The sequence below is a fragment of the Rutilus rutilus genome, assembly GCF_951802725.1.
Source record: "Rutilus rutilus genome assembly, chromosome: 13".
Taxonomy (NCBI): Eukaryota; Metazoa; Chordata; class Actinopteri; order Cypriniformes; family Leuciscidae; genus Rutilus; species Rutilus rutilus.
In genome coordinates this window covers 23,864,990-23,884,858 of record NC_140218.1, presented here as the reverse complement: position 1 = coordinate 23,884,858, position 19,869 = coordinate 23,864,990, and the positions used below count along the sequence as shown (strand labels likewise).

General features: G+C 39.4%; 1 protein-coding gene across 3 annotated transcripts in view; it reads right to left on the bottom strand.

Annotated features, from left to right (window-relative positions):
• Nucleotides 1-540, bottom strand: part of tafa1a (TAFA chemokine like family member 1a) — a 52,221-nt gene extending 51,681 nt beyond the window's left edge. The window contains exon 1 of one of the 3 annotated variants that reach the window (XM_084428382.1): nt 250-540. In XM_084428382.1, the coding sequence (XP_084284508.1) occupies nt 250-258 (9 nt within the window). In that variant the 5' untranslated portion in view covers nt 259-540. The remainder of the gene's footprint in view (nt 1-249) is intronic. The other 2 variants (XM_084428383.1, XM_084428384.1) reach the window with 2 other exon arrangements.
• Between the last annotated feature and the right edge of the window lie 19,329 nt (nt 541-19,869).

Here is a 19,869-nt window from a genome sequence, read left to right as displayed (position 1 = left end):
GAATGTCATACTATAGAACTATAAAAATGTCTGGAGAACTTATGAAAAGAGCCAGGCATTCAGTCTCACGGCATATGCTTCCAGAAGGCTATAATAATCACTGAATGCGAGACCAGCTCAAGGTATTCATGCTGATCTTTCAGTGCACTCTTTTTTCACAGAGAGGAAAAAAAATTTTTTCCATGCATCAAGGTAAAAACATGTTATATTTATTTTGTCTTAAACAAAACAAAGCTTGTTCTACTGTACCTGTGTCATTCAGGGACAGCCGTATAGGAGAACTCAATACTTTGTCCTCAATCCATCCATTGCGAGGTGTCTAGATATTCCCGGGTCCAGGTATTGTTGTCTTGTAGAAACTCTCAGTTCTTCTCACTTTGAAGCCTTAAGCTGAAATCAGGGACACTGCAGGACAAACAAAGAGCGAAAGAGAGAGAGCGCTATGATCTAAAACACGGCAAACCCGCTCTAACACTAGAATCGCCTCTTCACTCCCCTGAGCCACAGAGATGATTTTCCGCTTCACATTTAAACACAACTGAAGGGCGGTACTCTCTCTCTCTCTTCCTCCATCCCCCCCTCCCTCTCTCTCTCTCTCGTGTCACTCTCCCATTTCATCTCTTTCTCCCTCACACACTTTCTCTCTGTCTCTTTCTCTTAGTCCCTCGCTCAATCTTTCTCTTTCTCCCTCCTTTGCACGTAATAATTTTTCCAGATACGCGAGAGCTCCTAGCTTCAAGCTATATGTGATCTCTCATCTAAAACCTGCCTTGATCTAACAGCCGCCTTAAACTGGGAAATGATGCCGGGCATTTGTATCGTAGTATAACGTTCCAATAGTGATGTTGAACTGACATTTTTAAGAAACGTTTTTAGAGCAACATAAATCCCCCTTGAGTAGCTGAGGGTTCGATATTTTTCGCTCAACTTGCAAACAGATTGTGGTTGTGGTCTCAGGAACTCGCCAGTTTTTAAGCCCTTTTCCTCAGCTTGTAATTGAGCCCGAGACCTTGACAGACCTGGAGTCACTTGCTTGTCACTGACAAATTGCTTAAGCACAACAAAAACTTTTACCGCTTTTTTTTTTTTTTTTTTACCAAACTAGGCTACAGACAAAAGACTTGAGAGACAATGACAATGTCCTAAAAACAGTCATTTAGTTGTTTTTACAGGGTCAAGCATGAAATGCAAAAATTAGTGTGGAAAAAAAGTCTCATTGTCAATAATGTTCAAAATCAGTTGAACTTTGAGATTAGAAATAAAGAGTTGTTTTGGATGTGGCCTCATTTATTTGAAAGACATCTTAAATTATCTTTAATAAATATATGAAAGCATGCACAAAATTGGATGGTATTTGTCCTGTAACAGTGACAAACATGACGGTGTCTGAAAGATTTTTTTTTGTATTTATGAAAACTTGCATACATTTCTATGTAATTATATTTCACATAAAATGTTATACATTTTATACAGTATGTATGCACATATATATAGCCTATATATATTGCCAATAAAATGTTAAATTACAAATCAACAAATTACATCAAAATGATGTTTTAGCAACTATGGATCGAATAAGCTCCAAGTTGCTTTAAAAGAGAACTTACTTACAGTACCTTAAGCTTTACCACCTTGGGTTGCCTGTAATGGGATTTGATGCTCCTTTATATGTTTGTAAAGCAGACCTTCAGACCATGGTTATGTGTTGTGAAATTGCTGGAAACCATCACTACCTTGGAGAAATCCCACTCAGCCTTCCTACTGACTCCCTTCCTGGCCGGCTCTCTTCCACCTGCTGGCTGCTGTGAACCTGATATCCCTCCCACTAAACACTAGTTATTGCAGTCCTTCTGTATAACAGGTATCTACACAAAAAAAGAAGCAGTGCTTCTCTGAGTGGAGTTTGTCTGCTCAAGAGCAACAGCTCTATACACCCTCTCACTTTAGGGAGTAGATCTGCTAAACCAGGACTCCTGAAGCTGTCTGAACTTAGACCTTCAGCCACTCTCTGCCAACTGGAGTTTTCTTTGCTTTTCTTGTAAAGTTTGAGTTCGGATTTTGGACAAGTACAAGCTCATTTTGTGCTAAGTCTTAATGTTACTCTCTCCCTTTCAAGCCCTTGTACAACTACATCCAAACCAGATGTAATTGTGAAGTGGGTTTTAGAGCTGTCTCTTAAATAGTTTGGGTGCTTAGTTACCACCAAGGAATGTTCAACTCCTTTCAGAATCTGAATAATTCATTATTCCCTGGAACATTTAATTATTTTAAACAGCTCTAACTCACTAAACATTTAAACCAAGTACATTAACACTTGTGTACAGAATTTGCCTTTGAAGGCAAAACTTGCACCAGGCTGCTGCTTTTGTTTTCTTTTCTTTCTTTTTTTGTGGTGCAAATTCATTTAGCCAGTTCACTTACACTATAAAATCTGTCAAAATCAGTGAAATTTACTGTAAATTCAGTATTTTATTGTAAAATTACATGAAATGTCCCATTAGATCTATATTACAATTTTTCACCGTATAGAGTAAGGAAAGTTACCATAAAACCAATTAACATGTTTTTATCATAGCATTTTTACAGTCTTTTACCTTTAAACTTGCAATATTTTTAGTGTACATTTCCAGTATAGCTTTTAAGCCTGCAGTGCTGTTATTTGGTTTAAAGCTAAACTCATGGACATGAGCATATTTGTGTGGTTTTCTTTGAAACCTCTTCTTCATTTACTCTTCTGCGTTGGACATGTCATTCAAAACTAACAGCTCTTGTGTTACATTTAGAAAACACTGCCATTTAAATGCCACACTTACATTTTTAGCCTTGCTAATTTTAAATATATAGCCTACTGAATATACAAGTGAAGTCACCTTTATTTCTGTAGCACTTTATAAAATACAGATTGTTTCAAAGCAGCTTCACAATAGTAACAAACTCAAATTCTACTGTAAAGCCAATATTGTCATTATTATTCAGGTCAAGTTTGTTCAGTGTTGATTCAGTTCAGTTCAATAACTGTAAAGTTCATCAATTGTGCAACATGCCTTGTGTGTACATACTGTACAGTGTATTTATGCACATACATGTACGTGTGAGTGCTATGACAAACTCCTGTGCACTCTGAACACCGAACAAGCAAAAGACACGAGAGTAGTGTTTTACATTTTTCACATCTGTGTGTAGTTTGGCCTGTATGTGGAGGTTTGAGCAGAATTTTAGGGAATACTTTCTTAAAGTGAATTTTTAAGGATCTCATGTAGCAATTGCTAAATTGCTCTCTTGCTAAAAATTCCATTATGGATCTACACTCACCTAAAGGATTATTAGGAACACCATACTAATACTGTGTTTGACCCCCTTTCACCTTCAGAACTGCCTTAATTCTACGTGGCATTGATTCAACAAGGTGCTGAAAGCATTCTCTAGCATCTTGCAGTTGATGGAGATTTGTGGGATGCACATCCAGGGCACGAAGCTCCCGTTCCACCACATCCCAAATATGCTCTATTGGGTTGAGATCTGGTGACTGTGGGGGCCATTTTAGTACAGTGAACTCATTGTCATGTTCAAGAAACCAATTTGAAATGATTCGAGCTTTGTGACGTGGTGCATTATCCTGCTGGAAGTAGCCATTAGAGGATGGGTACATGGTGGTCATAAAGGGATGGACATGGTCAGAAACAATGCTCAGGTAGGCCGTGGCATTTAAACTATGCCCAATTGGCACTAAGGGGCCTAAAGTGTGCCAAGAAAACATCCCCCACACCATTACACCACCACCACCAGCCTGCACAGTGGTAACAAGGCATGATGGATCCATGTTCTCATTCTGTTTACGCCAAATTCTGACTCTACCATCTGAATGTCTCAACAGAAATCGAGACTCATCAGACCAGGCAACATTTTTCCAGTCTTCAACTGTCCAATTTTGGTGAGCTCGTGCAAATTGTAGCCTCTTTTTCCTATTTGTAGTGGAGATGAGTGGTACCCGGTGGGGTCTTCTGCTGTTGTAGCCCATCCGCCTCAAGGTTGTGCGTGTTGTGGCTTCACAAATGCTTTGCTGCATACCTCGGTTGTAACGAGTGGTTATTTCAGTCAAAGTTGCTCTTCTATCAGCTTGAATCAGTCGGCCCATTCTCCTCTGACCTCTAGCTTCAACAAGGCATTTTCGCCCACAGGACTGCCGCATACTGGGTGTTTTTCCCTTTTCACACCATTCTTTGTAAACCCTAGAAATGGTTGTGCGTGAAAATCCCAGTAACTGAGCAGATTGTGAAATACTCAGACCGGCCCGTCTGGCACCAACAACCATGCCACGCTCAAAATTGCTTAAATCACCTTTCTTTCCCATTCTGACATTCAGTTTGGAGTTCAGGAGATTGTCTTGACCAGGACCACACCCCTAAATGCATTGAAGCAACTGCCATGTGATTGGTTGATTAGATAATTGCATTAATGAGAAATTGAACAGGCGTTCCTAATAATCCTTTAGGTGAGTGTATGTGCTATAGCATCGGTTTGATATCACACACAAGGTGTGTGTTTTTGTTTGGGGTTGTGTCATCAACGCTGTATGAGGTGTTTATCAGGAATTATAGGAAAATGTTTGCCTTTTTGTGCCTTTTACCAAACATATGGATTAAATTGCATTTCAAAAAAGCTTTATTAGAATGAACTAACTATAACTAACTATATTTTTTTTAAATCTAAACTTCTGTATGTTCTAAAATCTCTGGACTTTTGAATTGCTCGTGATATTTTTATGAAGCTTTATTCTGAGAGAAGCACTTTAGTGATTTTAGGAAGATAAACCTGGTGAAATAGTCCAGCATCAGCATCTCTCCTGATTCCCTGGTTACCCTCAATCTATGAGGTGTGTTTAGAGAGATGAAGCATATTGCCAAGGGAATTCAGAATCAAGATGTTATTCTTTGGGTAACACTGAAATAAAGACATTTCAGCAAAACCAGGGGACCATGTAAGACAAATCCCAGAGGAAACTAGAGAACTAGTGGCATTGTGTGTGAGAGAGAGAGAGAGAGAGAGAGAGAGAGAGAGAGAAACAGAAATGTGCTATAGTGCTGATAAAGCAGGCTTTTCATAATGAGCGCCTTGAAACTTTTAAATATTTACACCTTTTGGGGTGTGATTGATGTGGATTTTAACAAAAGGGAAATCAAAGGAAATGCGTATGTCAATACCTCCGCCGCCAGAGGGAGAATTAAACGTCAGTCGTATGAGAATATTTCTGTATGCAATGGAATTAGATTGAAACTCATTATCTCATGAGCACAAATCTCTCTCCTCTGATTCTTTCTAATGGCTGACAGTTACATTTCACAGTGAACCTGCCAGATACACTATCTCGCTTCTAATACAGTCGGTCTCTCAGCCGGTTCTCCCATCAGTGACTTCTCCTACCTGCCCTGAAGAGATAACTAATGACAGCAGGAAAAAAAATCACTTTGCTCTTTCCTCCACACGTCCTTGCTGTGAATACGCTCAATTAGAGAGTTTTTTTTTTTGTTGGTATGCCAGGTATTTGCATTGTATCTCGTCATCCTTGTCAACGTCATCCATCTGAATCTAGTCCTCTAAATGGATTCGCATTTTTATATTCATTAAGGAAAGTCGGTGGACGACAGGTGAATTTCAAATGGTGTAAGAGTTTCTGATACGCCAGTTTCTAAAGCCAGCCGGGTGTGATGAAAAGTCTGATTAAACATCTCACATCTGCACGTCGTGTCTGACTGAGCGTGTTTAGGTCAGGAGGGCACGGTTAAATAATTTAACACGTTTTAATATCTTGTCGGAGAGAAAAGTGTAATGCGGTTCTTCAGCTCCACTCTGCTGAACTCAGTGACAAATGATAAATTGTCACTTGTCCTCAAGTCGCTCTGGTTTATTCTATACCTTCTGAGGCATAAGAATGCAGTGTTCATGAACTCGAGACCTCTGTCAAACAGCATTATGAACAACATAAAGCAGCCCTAAGAAGAGCTCACGCCACGTGACTTGTGAGACAAGAATCCTGTAACTGTGGTGTAGTGTGCAGGTGTTGTCGGCAGTAAGTGAGTTAACCGGATGTGTGTGGGCACCGAGGAGCTGAAGGTGAGCTGAAAAGCATGATGTTCTTTTTTATGAGCTCCAGGCATCTGGCACCTGCTCTGATCTCTCAATGGAGGGATAGATACCCTGTGGGCCTTACACACACACATGGACACACTCATCTTACCACATAGCACATCTCACTGACAAGTGGTGTCTGAGAATGGATGAGAGGGACTTGATGAAAAGAGTGAGGAAGATGGAAGGAGCTGGAGGGGATGAAGATTTGAGGAGTAGTGATAAGCCAAGGGCAAATATGTGATGGATGATGGATGGGATGAGTTTTTAGAGTGATTGTCAATGGCCATTTTAGCCAGCACTGGATAGTACCACGGACAGCAGGAGCCTCCCACAGTCCGTTCAGCACCGCTGCTGAGTGGACAGCTCCTGCGTATACAACCGCAGAAGCCTATCAGCTTTAATTGGTTGCTGCTCAATCGAGGAGAGAGAGCAAGTGTGAGCACATGCCATCCGTTAATAAAGCATTGCATTTTGTCCTTTGCTGGTGTTCCCACAGGCGATGAATAGGAATGTGGTTGCACAGAAGAAATAGAGCACAATGAATCCTACACAATCGGGTCAATGACAAATAAAAGTGTCTTTAAAAAAAAGAAAAGGAAAAATCTAGTTATTAGAAATGAACTCATTTTGGTTTTGTATGGTTTGAAGAAAAAAAAAACATTTTCAAGACAGATTTAAATATAGAGACTGTAAAAATAAAAAATTTACAATCTGAACTACCGTTGTCATAAAAAAGTTACAATTATCTGGTATTCTAAGAGAATTATTGGCCTTGCCACACAGTAATGGGGGTCTGCAGGGGGTCCTCTCTATGATATCATTTCCTGTTTTATGGTTTTTCTGCATGTTTTCTGTACTTTGATTTGGTCGACAAAAATATTTCATAGTTCGGTTAATTGTTTTAAAGAAATAATAACAATAAAGATTATTATAAACTACTTAATAGCATTCTCTTTTCAAGCATTTCATTTAATGAGACTATTTTTCTTAACTACTTTTCTTCATTCTTTTTTTTTTTTCTTTATGCCAAAACAAATATACACTACGTTTCAAAAGTCAGGGCTTAGTAAGATTTTTGTTTTTAAAGAAATTAATACTTTTATTCAGGAAGGATGCATTAAATTGATCAAAAGTGGCAGTAAAGACATTTATAATGATATAAAAGTTTCCCATTTCAAATAAATGCTGTTCTTTCAAACTTTATTCATCAATGAATCCTAAAAAACACGTACTCATGTTTATTCTTGGTAATAATATATAAATTAATATATCTGGACAAGAAAAATTGTCCCATGTCATTTACCCAAACACAATGCTGAGGGTGAAACTGCAGAATCTCACATCTTCTACACCTCTTGTCCAATCATGCAATCATGTTCACACAGAACGCATTTTTCCATTCCACTGCACTACTTTACCGTTGTTTTTCAATGCAAACACGCGCTCAGGTCTTGCGTCTTTTGCAGCGTCTCGCTCATGACACGGCGTTCTAAAAACGGGACGCTCAGATTAAAATCAGTTCAGCTTTTAAAAAACAAGTCTTGAGACCTTGCATTATTTCCCATTCCACTGCTCGCGTCTCACGTTTTTCAAAGCAAAAAGGTGTTCTATGTGAACGAGCCCTAAGAGGCAAAGTCTATCTCGTCCTGTCCTCTTACAAAAAGAGTTTTCCAGCTCATATCACGTCACACCACATTGCTTCATCCTTGCTACTGAGTCCCTCAATTGCTGTCACTTTTGACCGACCCAGATAATGTGCTTTAATGGACAGTCCTCAATGGATGCCCTTCTTTGGAAGCATTTGGATGTGCAGAGCAGTTATTTGAGAATTAATGGCCCTAGGTGCTCCATTTGCAGCTGAAAGACAGAAGCAGGCAGATGGAATGGAATATGACTGTATAGAGGTTCGCTCCAGAATGCTGATGAACATCTCCAGAGAGAGCATCTGCTCCAGCTTCTGGCCTTCACTCCACTCTAATGAACCTTAAATCACATGCCCTATTAGCCATTTTCTCATGGAATATCACCAGAAGAAGGCATACTGTATGTTTATGGATTCCCTGTTTAATGTTATTCAGATGCAGATTAATAGAGAGTAAATAAGGACATTTTGCATGTTGTGACATTGAGGAAATGTTTGAGATCAGTGTTTGTTCCACCCTTCTGTGTTGTTTGAAGTTGAGTCACAGCTTTGCCCTTTCACTCGGACTCACATCTAAAAGGGTTTTGAGAGGCCTGAGAAAGTGAAAGTCACAAAGTGATTTGGGCCTGTAAGAGGTCTAAGTGACATTTTAAGATGGTGGACAGGGACTGAACGACTCTGGACAGGGACACTAACACTGTTTGGCATAGATGTTTTGATGATGTCATAAGATTGGAAGTGATGCTTTCCTGAGATTGAAATGCAGTCTCAAGAGTTTTTTTTTTTAACCTCTGCATGAAAGTGCATTTTGATGATCAGTAATATTAGAATACACTGAGGGAAACCAAATATTTTGTGTGGATGTAAAAATAGCAGACAAGAACTTGAAAATATTAAACTTACTCTACATTTGTAGTCCATTCAGGTCTGTAGAAATTAAATCTCTAACTTGTAAATAACTAAGGAATTATTTTTAACCCTTAAAGGTATAAAATTAACTCTGACTAGCTTTTTCCATATCATGTAACATAAATTAATTGCCTTACCTTTTTTTCACTGTTAACCAGTTTTATTTGCACTGTTACAACTGATGTTTTTGTCAAGTTTAGTGATTCGTATTGCTACACCTTAATACCTTCTACTCAAAATGATTCATTCAAGCTGAAAAGTGAAGGTCTGTCTCACTGTCTGTGTGTGGGTGTCTTCTTTCTTAAACCTACACTACCATTCAAAAGTTTATGGTTGGTAAGAATTCTTTGTTTTTAAAAGAAGGCTGTTTTGCTCACCAAGGCAACATTTATTTGATCAAAATACAGCAATATTGTGAAATATTTACCGCTGAAGATAAATTTCTTATTATTATCAATGATGAAAATAGTTGTGCTGCTTAACATTTTTGTGGAAACCGTGATGCATTTATTTCAGAGCTTGATTCATTTATATGAAACAGAAATATACATTTCTTCAAAAGTGTTAATTTCTTTCAAAAAAAAAAAAAAAGAGTATAGTGTATATTTTAAGGTCATGTTGTCTCATAGTTCAAACAACATGCATTCAGCTCTTCACATCATCACTGGGCAGCTTGAATAATGTCTTCAAGGAAAACCTACCTTGCATCTATACAATGAAATGGTGTATTTAGTTTGATTTATATAATTGAAATTTGCTCAAATAATGTGTGCAAAAATCTTATAGGAACACAATGAAGATATTTTTTTTATGAAATCTGAGAGCTTTCTGTCCCTCCATTGGGAGCTACTCAATTACCACATTCAAGGTCCAGAACGGTAGGAAAGACATCATTAAAGTAATCCATGTGACTTCATTGGTTTAACCTCAGTTTTATGAAGAAAACACGATTGCTTTGTTTGCGCAAAAAAACTACATTGACTGTTTTATTTAACAGCGGTAAATAACGCTTTATTTAATAGCAGTAAATAATTTTCTTGTTATTTTATTCACTGTATGTTTAAGGTATCATTTGCTTTGCTGTAAAGCCAGTGGTAACTGTTTTATCAACAGCTTACCTTTTCAACATTACATAAGCTCCCAGTTACCTGATTAAGTCAGATACATCTCTTTCCGTGGCGGCTGCGAAACCGCATTCTAAGTGAAAATGTCAAGGTCACTGTGTGGCAGATTAAAGCTTCAGTCTGTTTCTTTCACAAGACTTGTTGAAATGCCTGTTGAAATGAAGTTCTTTGCTTGATGTCTGAAGCTTTCATTCCTGACACAAAGCACCTACCTAGAGCAGACAGCACAATTATTTCTCACATCGGCGAGATTCTTTAATAACACCAGCGTTTAATGGTTGAAACGGTCTCTATATTTGTTCATGTTCAGAGTTCTTTTTGGTGGACGCAGATGACATCAGGGTGTTTGCATTTAATCACTGATCAAACCTGAACCATCCCCTTTTTTCTTACTCTAAAACAGATGTATTGGTGTGATTGTAGAATGAGGGGCGAAGGACATTTCGTGTATCAGCATGGAAAGGAGCAGAGGCACGCAGTGATGGACAGATCTCGCACTGGGCCTGTCAGTGGAAACATGCCTGCAGGGACACGCTGATATAAAATGGCTCCACTCTCTTTTAACACACACCAATTTGCCAAACTCCATTTTGGAGGGAGAAGTGCCATTCTCCTAACAGAAACTAGAGTGGCAAAGATTAGACCGAAGAAGATGTCTATTTTAGGAGGGTTTATTGCATCTGGAAAGTCGAGCTGCCCAACGGCTTCCTGCCACATAAATCTGACACATCATGTGACGTTTGAATCAGGATTTTTCTTTTAGATCTTTGTTTTCTTAGTCTGAAATGTCTTCGATTTAGAGTGTCTCATACTTTAACCAAAAAGTTGAGTGTTTACAGTCCTACAAGAGGAGATGTGTTTAGTGTGCAGTTTTTTTTTCCCACCTTGTATTATGTTTTTCAGCTTACATTCCTTCTTCCCTTATGTGAGTTACACAAAATTGGTGGATATGAGCCCTGAAATTGCATTCTCTTCCTGTGATGAAAGGAGATTGCTTGCCTAGCATGCCAGTTAAGGAAAACCAGCATGCACGACAATCGCAGTTGCCAGGGGAACATTTTTCATCCTCAACTAGGGGTGCGTGAGTCAGGTTTATTACTTTTGGGAAACAGGGTCCTGCCTTTATCTTCCTGAAAAGACTCATAATTATTGCCCTGTAAATTTACGGCACATTGCTGCAGAAGGCAGAGCGCCGAGAGGCTGTCGTTCCCCTGCCCCGTATTGCCCTGTTGATAGATACATGCCATCATCATTCAGTTGATAAGTCTGCAATTTTTCATAGAAACTGTACAGCAGAGGTCTTCTGAGAGACGTTTCTCTCTTTTGTTCTTGGTGTGCGAGTGTGTGTTGGAGTAATGAGTGAGAGCAATTCAGACTGCGTTCAAAGTGAGAGCTGTTACAGAGGTACTCTGAAAAGTCCCATTAAACCGCTAGGATGGATCATATTCATTTAGTTTGTTCTGAAAACTATTTGCAAAAGCTTCTTCTGCCTCCTTTTTTTCACCAAACACTTGTTTATTATGGCCTATTATCAATTTGAGGACAATTCGCTAAACCTTTTCACCATAACAACCTATTAAACTCTGTTTTTGAGGGTATTATGTTTAGCCCTATATCTGCGTGCAGTTATTAAACTTTATCAAAAACGAATCATTAATGATCCAAGTCTGTTCCATATACATTTAAAAACTGTTCAAATAGATACAAATATTCTAAATCTGACTTCACTATTACCTTGTGAGTCGTGACTGTATGAATGTATTTGTGTATGACTATGAATGTGTGTTTACAGTAAATATAGCTGTAGCCTTTAAGCAGGCAAAATCAGAAATAAACGTTGAAAATATGCAACTATAACCATAGCACAGGCAAAATCAGATCAGTAACGCCGATGTCTGTGCTAAAGTTATTTCTAATCTTTCAAATCATGTCGTGACCAATTTCACAGGTAAACATGATTCATTTAAGTATATTTTCAGATATAGCAGGAAGTGATATCACCATCTGTATAGCTCTGTTCACATGGAGCTGAAATCAGCTAAATATTTGTAGCTTGAGCTGTTAAGTTGCTCCCAGCAGCGCTACCAGCATCATTCCTGCTGATTCCCACTTAACACCTCAAGTAACAAACCGTTTTACTGAACAATTCCTGAACTATGACCTTCACAATCGTTTTAGCGATCTTGCTTGCAAGGTTGCATTAGTGTATGACTGTACATGCACTTCCTGTTGATTTATAGACACTGAGGGGATGTGTGGAAATTATTGTCTGTGGGATCAGCAGCACAACACGTTTAGACTACTGTTCAAAACATTGTGGTCTTTTTAAAACTGCTTACACACTTAAAGGTGTACTTGATGCCAACTCAGTGAAACCGTTCACTCATTTACCTAATCTTCAGACCAAATATGCAAAACTGCAAGCACATTATGCTTTACACTCAGTTTGCAATTGTAAAACAAAGTTTTTGCAAAATGCTAAACGGTTATCTACATTGGACACATCATTCAAAACTAACCGCTCTTGTGTTACATTTAGAGAACACTGCCATTCAAATGCCACAATCATTTCCCGACTGCCTACACCCATCAATCATGTGTGAAAACAATTAAACATACATTGATCACTTAGAAATCAAAACTTCAAAATATTTTTTGCATTTCTGTTTTTCCATTTAGTAAATATATTCTGAAGATGCATACAAGTCAAGTCACCTTTATTTATGTAGCACTTTACAAAATACAGATTGTTTCAAAGCAGCTTCACAATAGTAACAAATTCAACTTCAGCAGTAATTTAATAATACAGCTTCAGTTTCAGTTGATTCAGTTCAGTTCAATAACTGTCAAGTTTATCTATTGAGCATTCATACTATATACAGTGTATTTATGCACATACATGTATACATGTAAGTGCTATGACAAAGTCCTGTGTATTCCACTGCACTGAACAAGCAAAAGACACAAGAGAGTCATTTTTAGAAGAGTTACTGATTTTCTGAATTGCTAAAACACCAAACCCCATTCTCTGTACTAAATTCTTAATAGCCTAAACCAATTTGTTGAATAAATCACTCTTTCTGTAAAACCTTTAACAAGGTCAGGCATTTAGACACCATTTGCAAATATCATGCACTCTTTTGCAAAACTCTAAACACAGGCAGGCAAAAGTTAAACACAACTAAAACACAGTTGTCATCGTTTCCCTCAATGACTCAACTCATGACTCTTTTACACTGATTTCTACTGATGTGATCAAACTAACTGTACAGTTCAGAGTGCACAGGTGACACACTGAATGTTGATACGAACAAGATATGAAAAGGAGAGGAGGAAGAGGTTTGTGTTAGAGGTAGGAGGTGGACGAGGAGGAAGAGGATGAGCATGAGAAAGGTGTGGAGAATGCTGTCAAGGCTGGATTCGGCACACTAAAAGTTTTTCCCTTTGCCTGGCAAAATACGAAATTGCCTGAGATGTGGACAAAGTCCTCAGGGCAGACCGATCACAAAGACGTTGTGGCATCATGAGAGGTAGGGTATCACCAGTATGGGTTGCTTCACAAATCGAGTCCAGGCAGAGATCAAGTTACTGGTTTCTTTTTAATAATCAACTCAAAACTCCAAAACGTTTTTAACCAAAACACTCTTCCAGCTTCTCTTTATGCTCCAGCCAGTCTTGTTCTCAGCTCATTAACAGTTTTTCTCCTTCACTCGCAACAGCTGTGTCCCCACCGCTGAGGCACCTGGTAACTGTAGTCCGGGACCAGGTGGCCATCTTGGTTTGTAGTCCCCATTGCTGCAACCACCTAGATGGCACATACCTTGCCTCTATGACTATTGCCTCTATGCCTCTCTGAGGCAGAATTAATCTCTCTTTGACCTCGATTTTGCAGTTGCACAACTTTTTTGAGTGTACTGTAACATGCTTTTTGTTTAGAGTTTTTTAACCTTTTTGACTTTTGCAGTTGTACAACTTTTTACAGTATGCAAGTGCGGAATATACAGACATTCAATAATATTCAGTACAATACTATGCGTGCAGTCAGTGCATACAGTATACAATTTATTCACCATACTACTGTAAGTGCAAAATTTGTTTACTTTGTTACAATATACTTTTTTTCTGTAACTGCATGCTTGGATTCTGTGTTCTCCATTTATTTTATTTTTTTTTATGTAGTGTCTAATGAATGATCTGTATATGTATATATACTTTTATTCAGCAAGGGTGCATTAAATTGATCAAAAGTGATGGTAAATACATTTATAAAGTTACAACAATATTTCTATTTCAAATAAATTCTGTTCTTTTTAACTGTCATAACTGTATTATGGTTTCTACAAAAATATTACTTGAAAAAATGCAGCACTGATAATGTTTCTTGAGCATCAAATCATCATATTAGAATGATTTCTGAAGGATCACGTGACACTGAAGACTGGAGTAATGATGCTGAAAATTCATCACAGAAATAAATGACATTTTAAAATATATTAAAATGGAAAAACATTATTTAAATTTAATTTAAGTTAAAAAAAAAAAAAAAAAAAAAACTTACTGACCCCAAAGCTTTGAATGGTAGTGTATGCTGAATACCAGACTGAATATTCATTTTCGTATGAAAATGAAGTATCTTGTTAAAAGGCACAACAGTGAGCAGGATAGTGATTTCAGTAGCTTTACAATTATTGGATCATCTACTCTGAACCAAACCAGCAACCTTTGAAGTCATAGCCTAAGTCTTAAATATTAGGTTGCCACACTATTTTCAAATTATTTTTAGACTCTAAAAGTATCTTTTTGCCTTGAAGGACAATCAAAAGAGTATGAAGCACATTGGAGGTTGACTTAGTTGACAGTATTTTGACATGGATCGAGCGCTCCATGAGTGAAACAGGTAAGATGCAGCCACTTCACCGCAGGAGTTTTCAAAGAATATTAACAACAGGAAGATAATGACCTCTCTGAACTGTTCTTTGTTTTAGACCTTCACAATTACATTAGCGCTGAATTAAAAGATGGGAGCCCTTTATCTTTAATTATCCCTTCAAGTTGAGTGGGTCATTCCACCGGCCAGATTGTTCAGGACTCGATTAGGATCTTAGCCAAGACATTAGCCACAAATATGGACCTGCTTCACCCACCAACCTGGATTCATTATCTGATAACTGCATCCAAGTTCCTTATTCGACACTGCTTTACAAATCAAGGGCATGTTCTTCATCATTCAGACGCCATTAAATTCACTTTTGTCCAGTTTCCAGTGAACCTGCCTTTCAAAGAGCGAGAGGACAGGCGTTCATTTCATAGTCCAGTGCTCAGTGAGGGGCGATGGCTCTCTGGATGCCTCTGTCTGTCTTCATTCAGTGTTATGTATTCAGAGCAGTCATGTAGCGTGCTCTAATGTTCTATTCATGCTCTTGAATACAGGATCACGCAGCCTCATCATCTAATAGCCATTGCTGTCAGGTGAGTTATTCTCCTAAAGGGAGCATCCATGAAGTCCATACATCGCATAATGAAGGTGAAGGGACTCAAAATGTCATCTGTCTAACTAAATCATTCACGTCACGCAATACTGGCAGGAAGTTTGCCATACAAACTTAGCCCTATTTAGGCTACCTGTGATCCCATTAGAAACAATGCAACATTGAATGATAAATGAGGCAATTTCAGATTGTGCATGATTTCCAACAAAAAGAGCCAATTTGACAAAGAAGATAGGAGATAGGAGAGCTAATCTCTTCCCTCTCCTCAAAATGATTCATTCACTGAAGAACACTTGAAATGTGTAACAATCATCCGGTTTCCACTGAGCTGGCTGTACAGTTTTGGGTAATTGACTGAATAGTTATACTTTCAGAAATAGGTTTCATGTAGAAGAACACCTTTTTTGCGACCATGATTTGAGAGCAAAGGCATATTAAAATTAGAGAAGATCTCTGTCTCAATTTTCCCCGGAATTATATTGTTTTGTTTTTATTGTGGCAGACAAGATCCAAAAGCAGTATCCTGAACAAAAAACAAAAAAAGGCAAAGATTGTACTACTTTGACATAGTACAACTTTTGACGACAAAATCGTATAGTGTGCACCCGGCTTAAGTTGAAATGTAACAAGTAGCGAGAGATTCCATATTGTGACGTACATCCGAATGAAATGGATTATCGAAAAAGAAAAAATGTAGGGCAAACACTAAGAATATATTAGGAATGTATTAGTTTTGTAAGAAAGGGGCAGGTTTAAGCAGAGTAATGATTGGAGAAGTCCAGCATATGTCACTGTGAAATGTACAGGTAGATGGAACACCTGCTAGGCATTGCTGCCGGTCGCACCTCCTCCGGTGCCCATGGGTCAGCTGCAGGGTCATCAGCCAGGAACCACCATTCACCAACGTTTCACTCCTTTAATCCTGGAACGTCTCCTGGTGGCGGAGCAGTGACAGGGACGTCTCCCTGTCACCCCCTGCAGCTGATTGGTATTACCCTCTGTGGCTGTTATCGGGGTTAGATGTTCTTTCCCCAGCTCTTGTCTTTCCTCCTCAGCCAGAGCCAAAAGCTCCCCTTCTCTGCCTCCTCCGCTAGCTCTTTGGTTGCCTTCTTTAGGTTCCCTCCGGTCACTCCTACGTCCCTCAGAAGGCGTGTGGTTGACAGCCCCACGTAGTCTCGGCATCCAACCTCCACTGGATAGATGGAGGTCTTCCAGCCAGCCTCCCGGCACTCAGCAGTGAACTCTGAGTACTTGGCCTTCTTACGTTCATAGGCGGCCTCCATCCCCTCCTCCGCTGGTACTGTGAGCTCAATGAGGAGCACGGATTTTACCTTGGTAGACCACACCTTTATGTCGGGGCGGAGAGATGTAGCAGTAATCTCGACCGGGAAACGGAGCTGCCTGTCGATATCAACTCTCATATTCCACTCCTGGTCAGGGGAAAACGGCCTAGCTCTTGGCCTGAGGTTTCTTCTTCCCCCATCTTCCGTGACAAAGGTGATGTGGTTGTGGTTCTCTGCTGGTGGTACCCCTTTGCTGCCCTGTCGCCGCCTCTCTATCACCTCGGCTAGCTTTCTCAGGACCTGGTCGTGACGCCATCTATAGCGTTCCTGGGAAAGCGCAATCTTACAGCCTGACAAGATGTGCTGGAGGCTTGCGTTAGGGGTATTGCAGAGTGTGCAGCCTTCCTCACTCCCGAACCACTGGTGAAGGTTCCGAGGACAGGGAAAGCGTGTCGTAGGTTGTGCGGATGAGGAAGCTGAGCCTTGCCTGCGGGATTTTCCACAGGTCTGCCCAGGTGATGTTTCGGTTGACAGTTCCCTCCCAGGTTGTCCACCTTCCCTGTTGGTGCTGCGACACGGCCTTGATCTTGTAGCGCTCTTTCTCCATTCTTGTCACCTCCGCCACCACCATCTCCTTCCTCTCTTTGCGGTTGGCCTTGGACCAGAACCGTGGCGCTTCTCCCCACCCTAGCCCTGCTCTTCCCGCCTGGACTCTGCCGACAATCTCTTGATGTTGCAGACGACTGACGGCTTGGTCGACCTCAGTTTGGGCGTTCCACTTTCGGCCTGTCCGAACCTTAGGGTTTGCGTTCCTTACAGCCTGGTCGGCGAACTCTCTCAACTCGAGAACCAGCCTGATCTTTTCCTGCTTGTAGCCCAGACTGATTGATTGAAATGGCAGCTGCAGGGTGTTCCTTCCGAAGAGGCCTGTTTCTGAGAGGCACCGTGGCAGCCCCAACCACTTTCGGATGAATGCGTTAGCTTTTCCATCCATCTTGCTTACGGTGGATGAGGGGATCTCACTCATTTTCAGTGGCCACATCACCCTCCTGTAGAGTGTATGCTGGTAGCACCAGACCTTGTACTTTCCCGGGAGTTGGCTTTCACCAGATAGAATCTGTTGTTTTAATGGAAGATCGAGTTAAAAAATCTAAAATGCATGGATGAATCTCTCACAATAAGATCATTAAGAGAGATTTTACAATAAGTAAATCCACCAATTGTGTATAAATATAATAACTCGCTGTATTTTTCCTTCAGTAGTGTATTTCATTGTTTCAGGACAGTCTACCTGCGTGTTCGTGTTTGTCATGCTAGCCCTAAGTATGCTGATGGCTGTTTTGAGGCTTACTGGCATGTCCTGTATCAGATTCATATGACTCAGACTCTTTTACATAATTGAGCTTCTGTTTGAATAGATTTCAATATATTAAAATTGATTGGACACACAAGTGTTATAAACTAGAGCAAAAGTGTTTTATATTCAGCTGCAGGTTTTTCGTGCTGGTCTCTAAGGTGATTATCAATGCCATCCGATATTATTATGAGTTTTGTTTCAGTCGAGATGTGTGGAAGAGATGTGTGAATGTTGTTCGAGAGAAAAAGGTGTGATAGACAGACTGATGCATTGATAATTGAATTGATCTCCGAGGACAATTCAGGTGCAAAACAAGAGTCACGTTAAACGTTAAGTGCACAAATATGCAGAACTGTGATTAAGGATCACCCTCCATCCCCAGATTAATATCTGGCTTTGATATTAATCATGAAGACAGGGTTGAAAAATGCCCATGTAAACTTTCCTTCAGTTATGACATTAGCCTATATGCATAATTTACCCTGAACTTTGGAAAGGGGGGTTTTGGTATTCCAGAGAAGAGTTGTATAACAGACTGTCCGTAATGCGTTTAATAGCTGCTCTTACAGCCTGAGTTTCTTGCTCTCGAGGGGAAGTTTGAGAGAACTGCACCCTGCTGTAGGAATGGAAAGAGGCTGAGTTTGCCTCTCCTTTGGGCTCACTACATGAAACTGCTTTGCTAATGAAGTCTCGCTGACTACATCCCAGACTATGACCATGTTTGTGTTCTGTGGTAATGATGTCTTCGAAATACCAAGCAATTGGAGTGAGACTGCTATGAATGGATAAAGACAGCTTGCGCTTCATGGCGCTCACTCGCAGCTGGGGATGAGTATTTGTAAGCTCGATAATTTGGCTCAAAAAGGTGGAAAACTTCGCCGGTTACTGAAATTAAAAATGCATTTCATTTCATGCAAGCCAGTGATACACATTGACATGTTATGCTGATATGTTCTCATTAACAAGGGATGATTTTCAGTGTTCACATTCCAGTTGCTCACGGAAATTAAATATACATGGTAATTATTTTGATGGTAGAGATGGCCAGACTGAAAATACCACTTTTGTATAGGAGAGGTGTCATATTTATTTAGCACATTGAGAACCCCAAGTTACTTTAAAATGCAACATATAAGCATGATGCAACATGTCGTGTATAGCTGCTCATACAACATTCCCTTAGCACAAACAGTACACTATACTGCAATATCAAGGTCATGTGTTTGAATCCCAGGGAATATGTGAAAGGTAATGCTATGTAAGTCACTTAGATAAAAGCATCTTTCAAATGACGTGAATGTAATCTAGAGAAATGTTATCATAGCAAAAGTTGCATGTATGTATTTATGAACACTGCTTCATAAAGCTTTGAAACCTTTGTGAATCTTTTGTTTCGAATGAATCGAAGGATTCTGAGTGATTCAGAACAAGTCAAACATGGCCAAATCACGTGATTTCAGCAAACTAGGCATACTGTATCGAATTATTAAATTATGATGGTTCACCACTAGACAGTGTTATCTTGGTGAGCTTGTGAATATGGTTTGTTGGTTCATATTTAATGAGTTTTACCAAACATGCGTGTGACTTGTGTGTAATACAAAAAGGGAGATAGTTAATTGCTTCTGATTGGTCAAACCTAAAAACTAATAAAACAACAGAAACACACATTTCATATTTAATGGTATTTAGTGATTTGTAGATTACATTTAATAGATTACACTTACATAAAATCATTTGCAATTGGTATGTCTTCATTAACGTTGGTTTTGTGTTCACGTTGCAATTTTGCAAAGCAATTGATTAAATGTATTCAGTTTTGTGAGTGCTACGTTTTCAAGATATACCTTGTCAAGTTAAAAATCAAACTGTTAAACACACGTCTAGAGACCCCAGCTTTTCCAGTCCACTGCACTCGGTTGTCAATTTTTTAAAT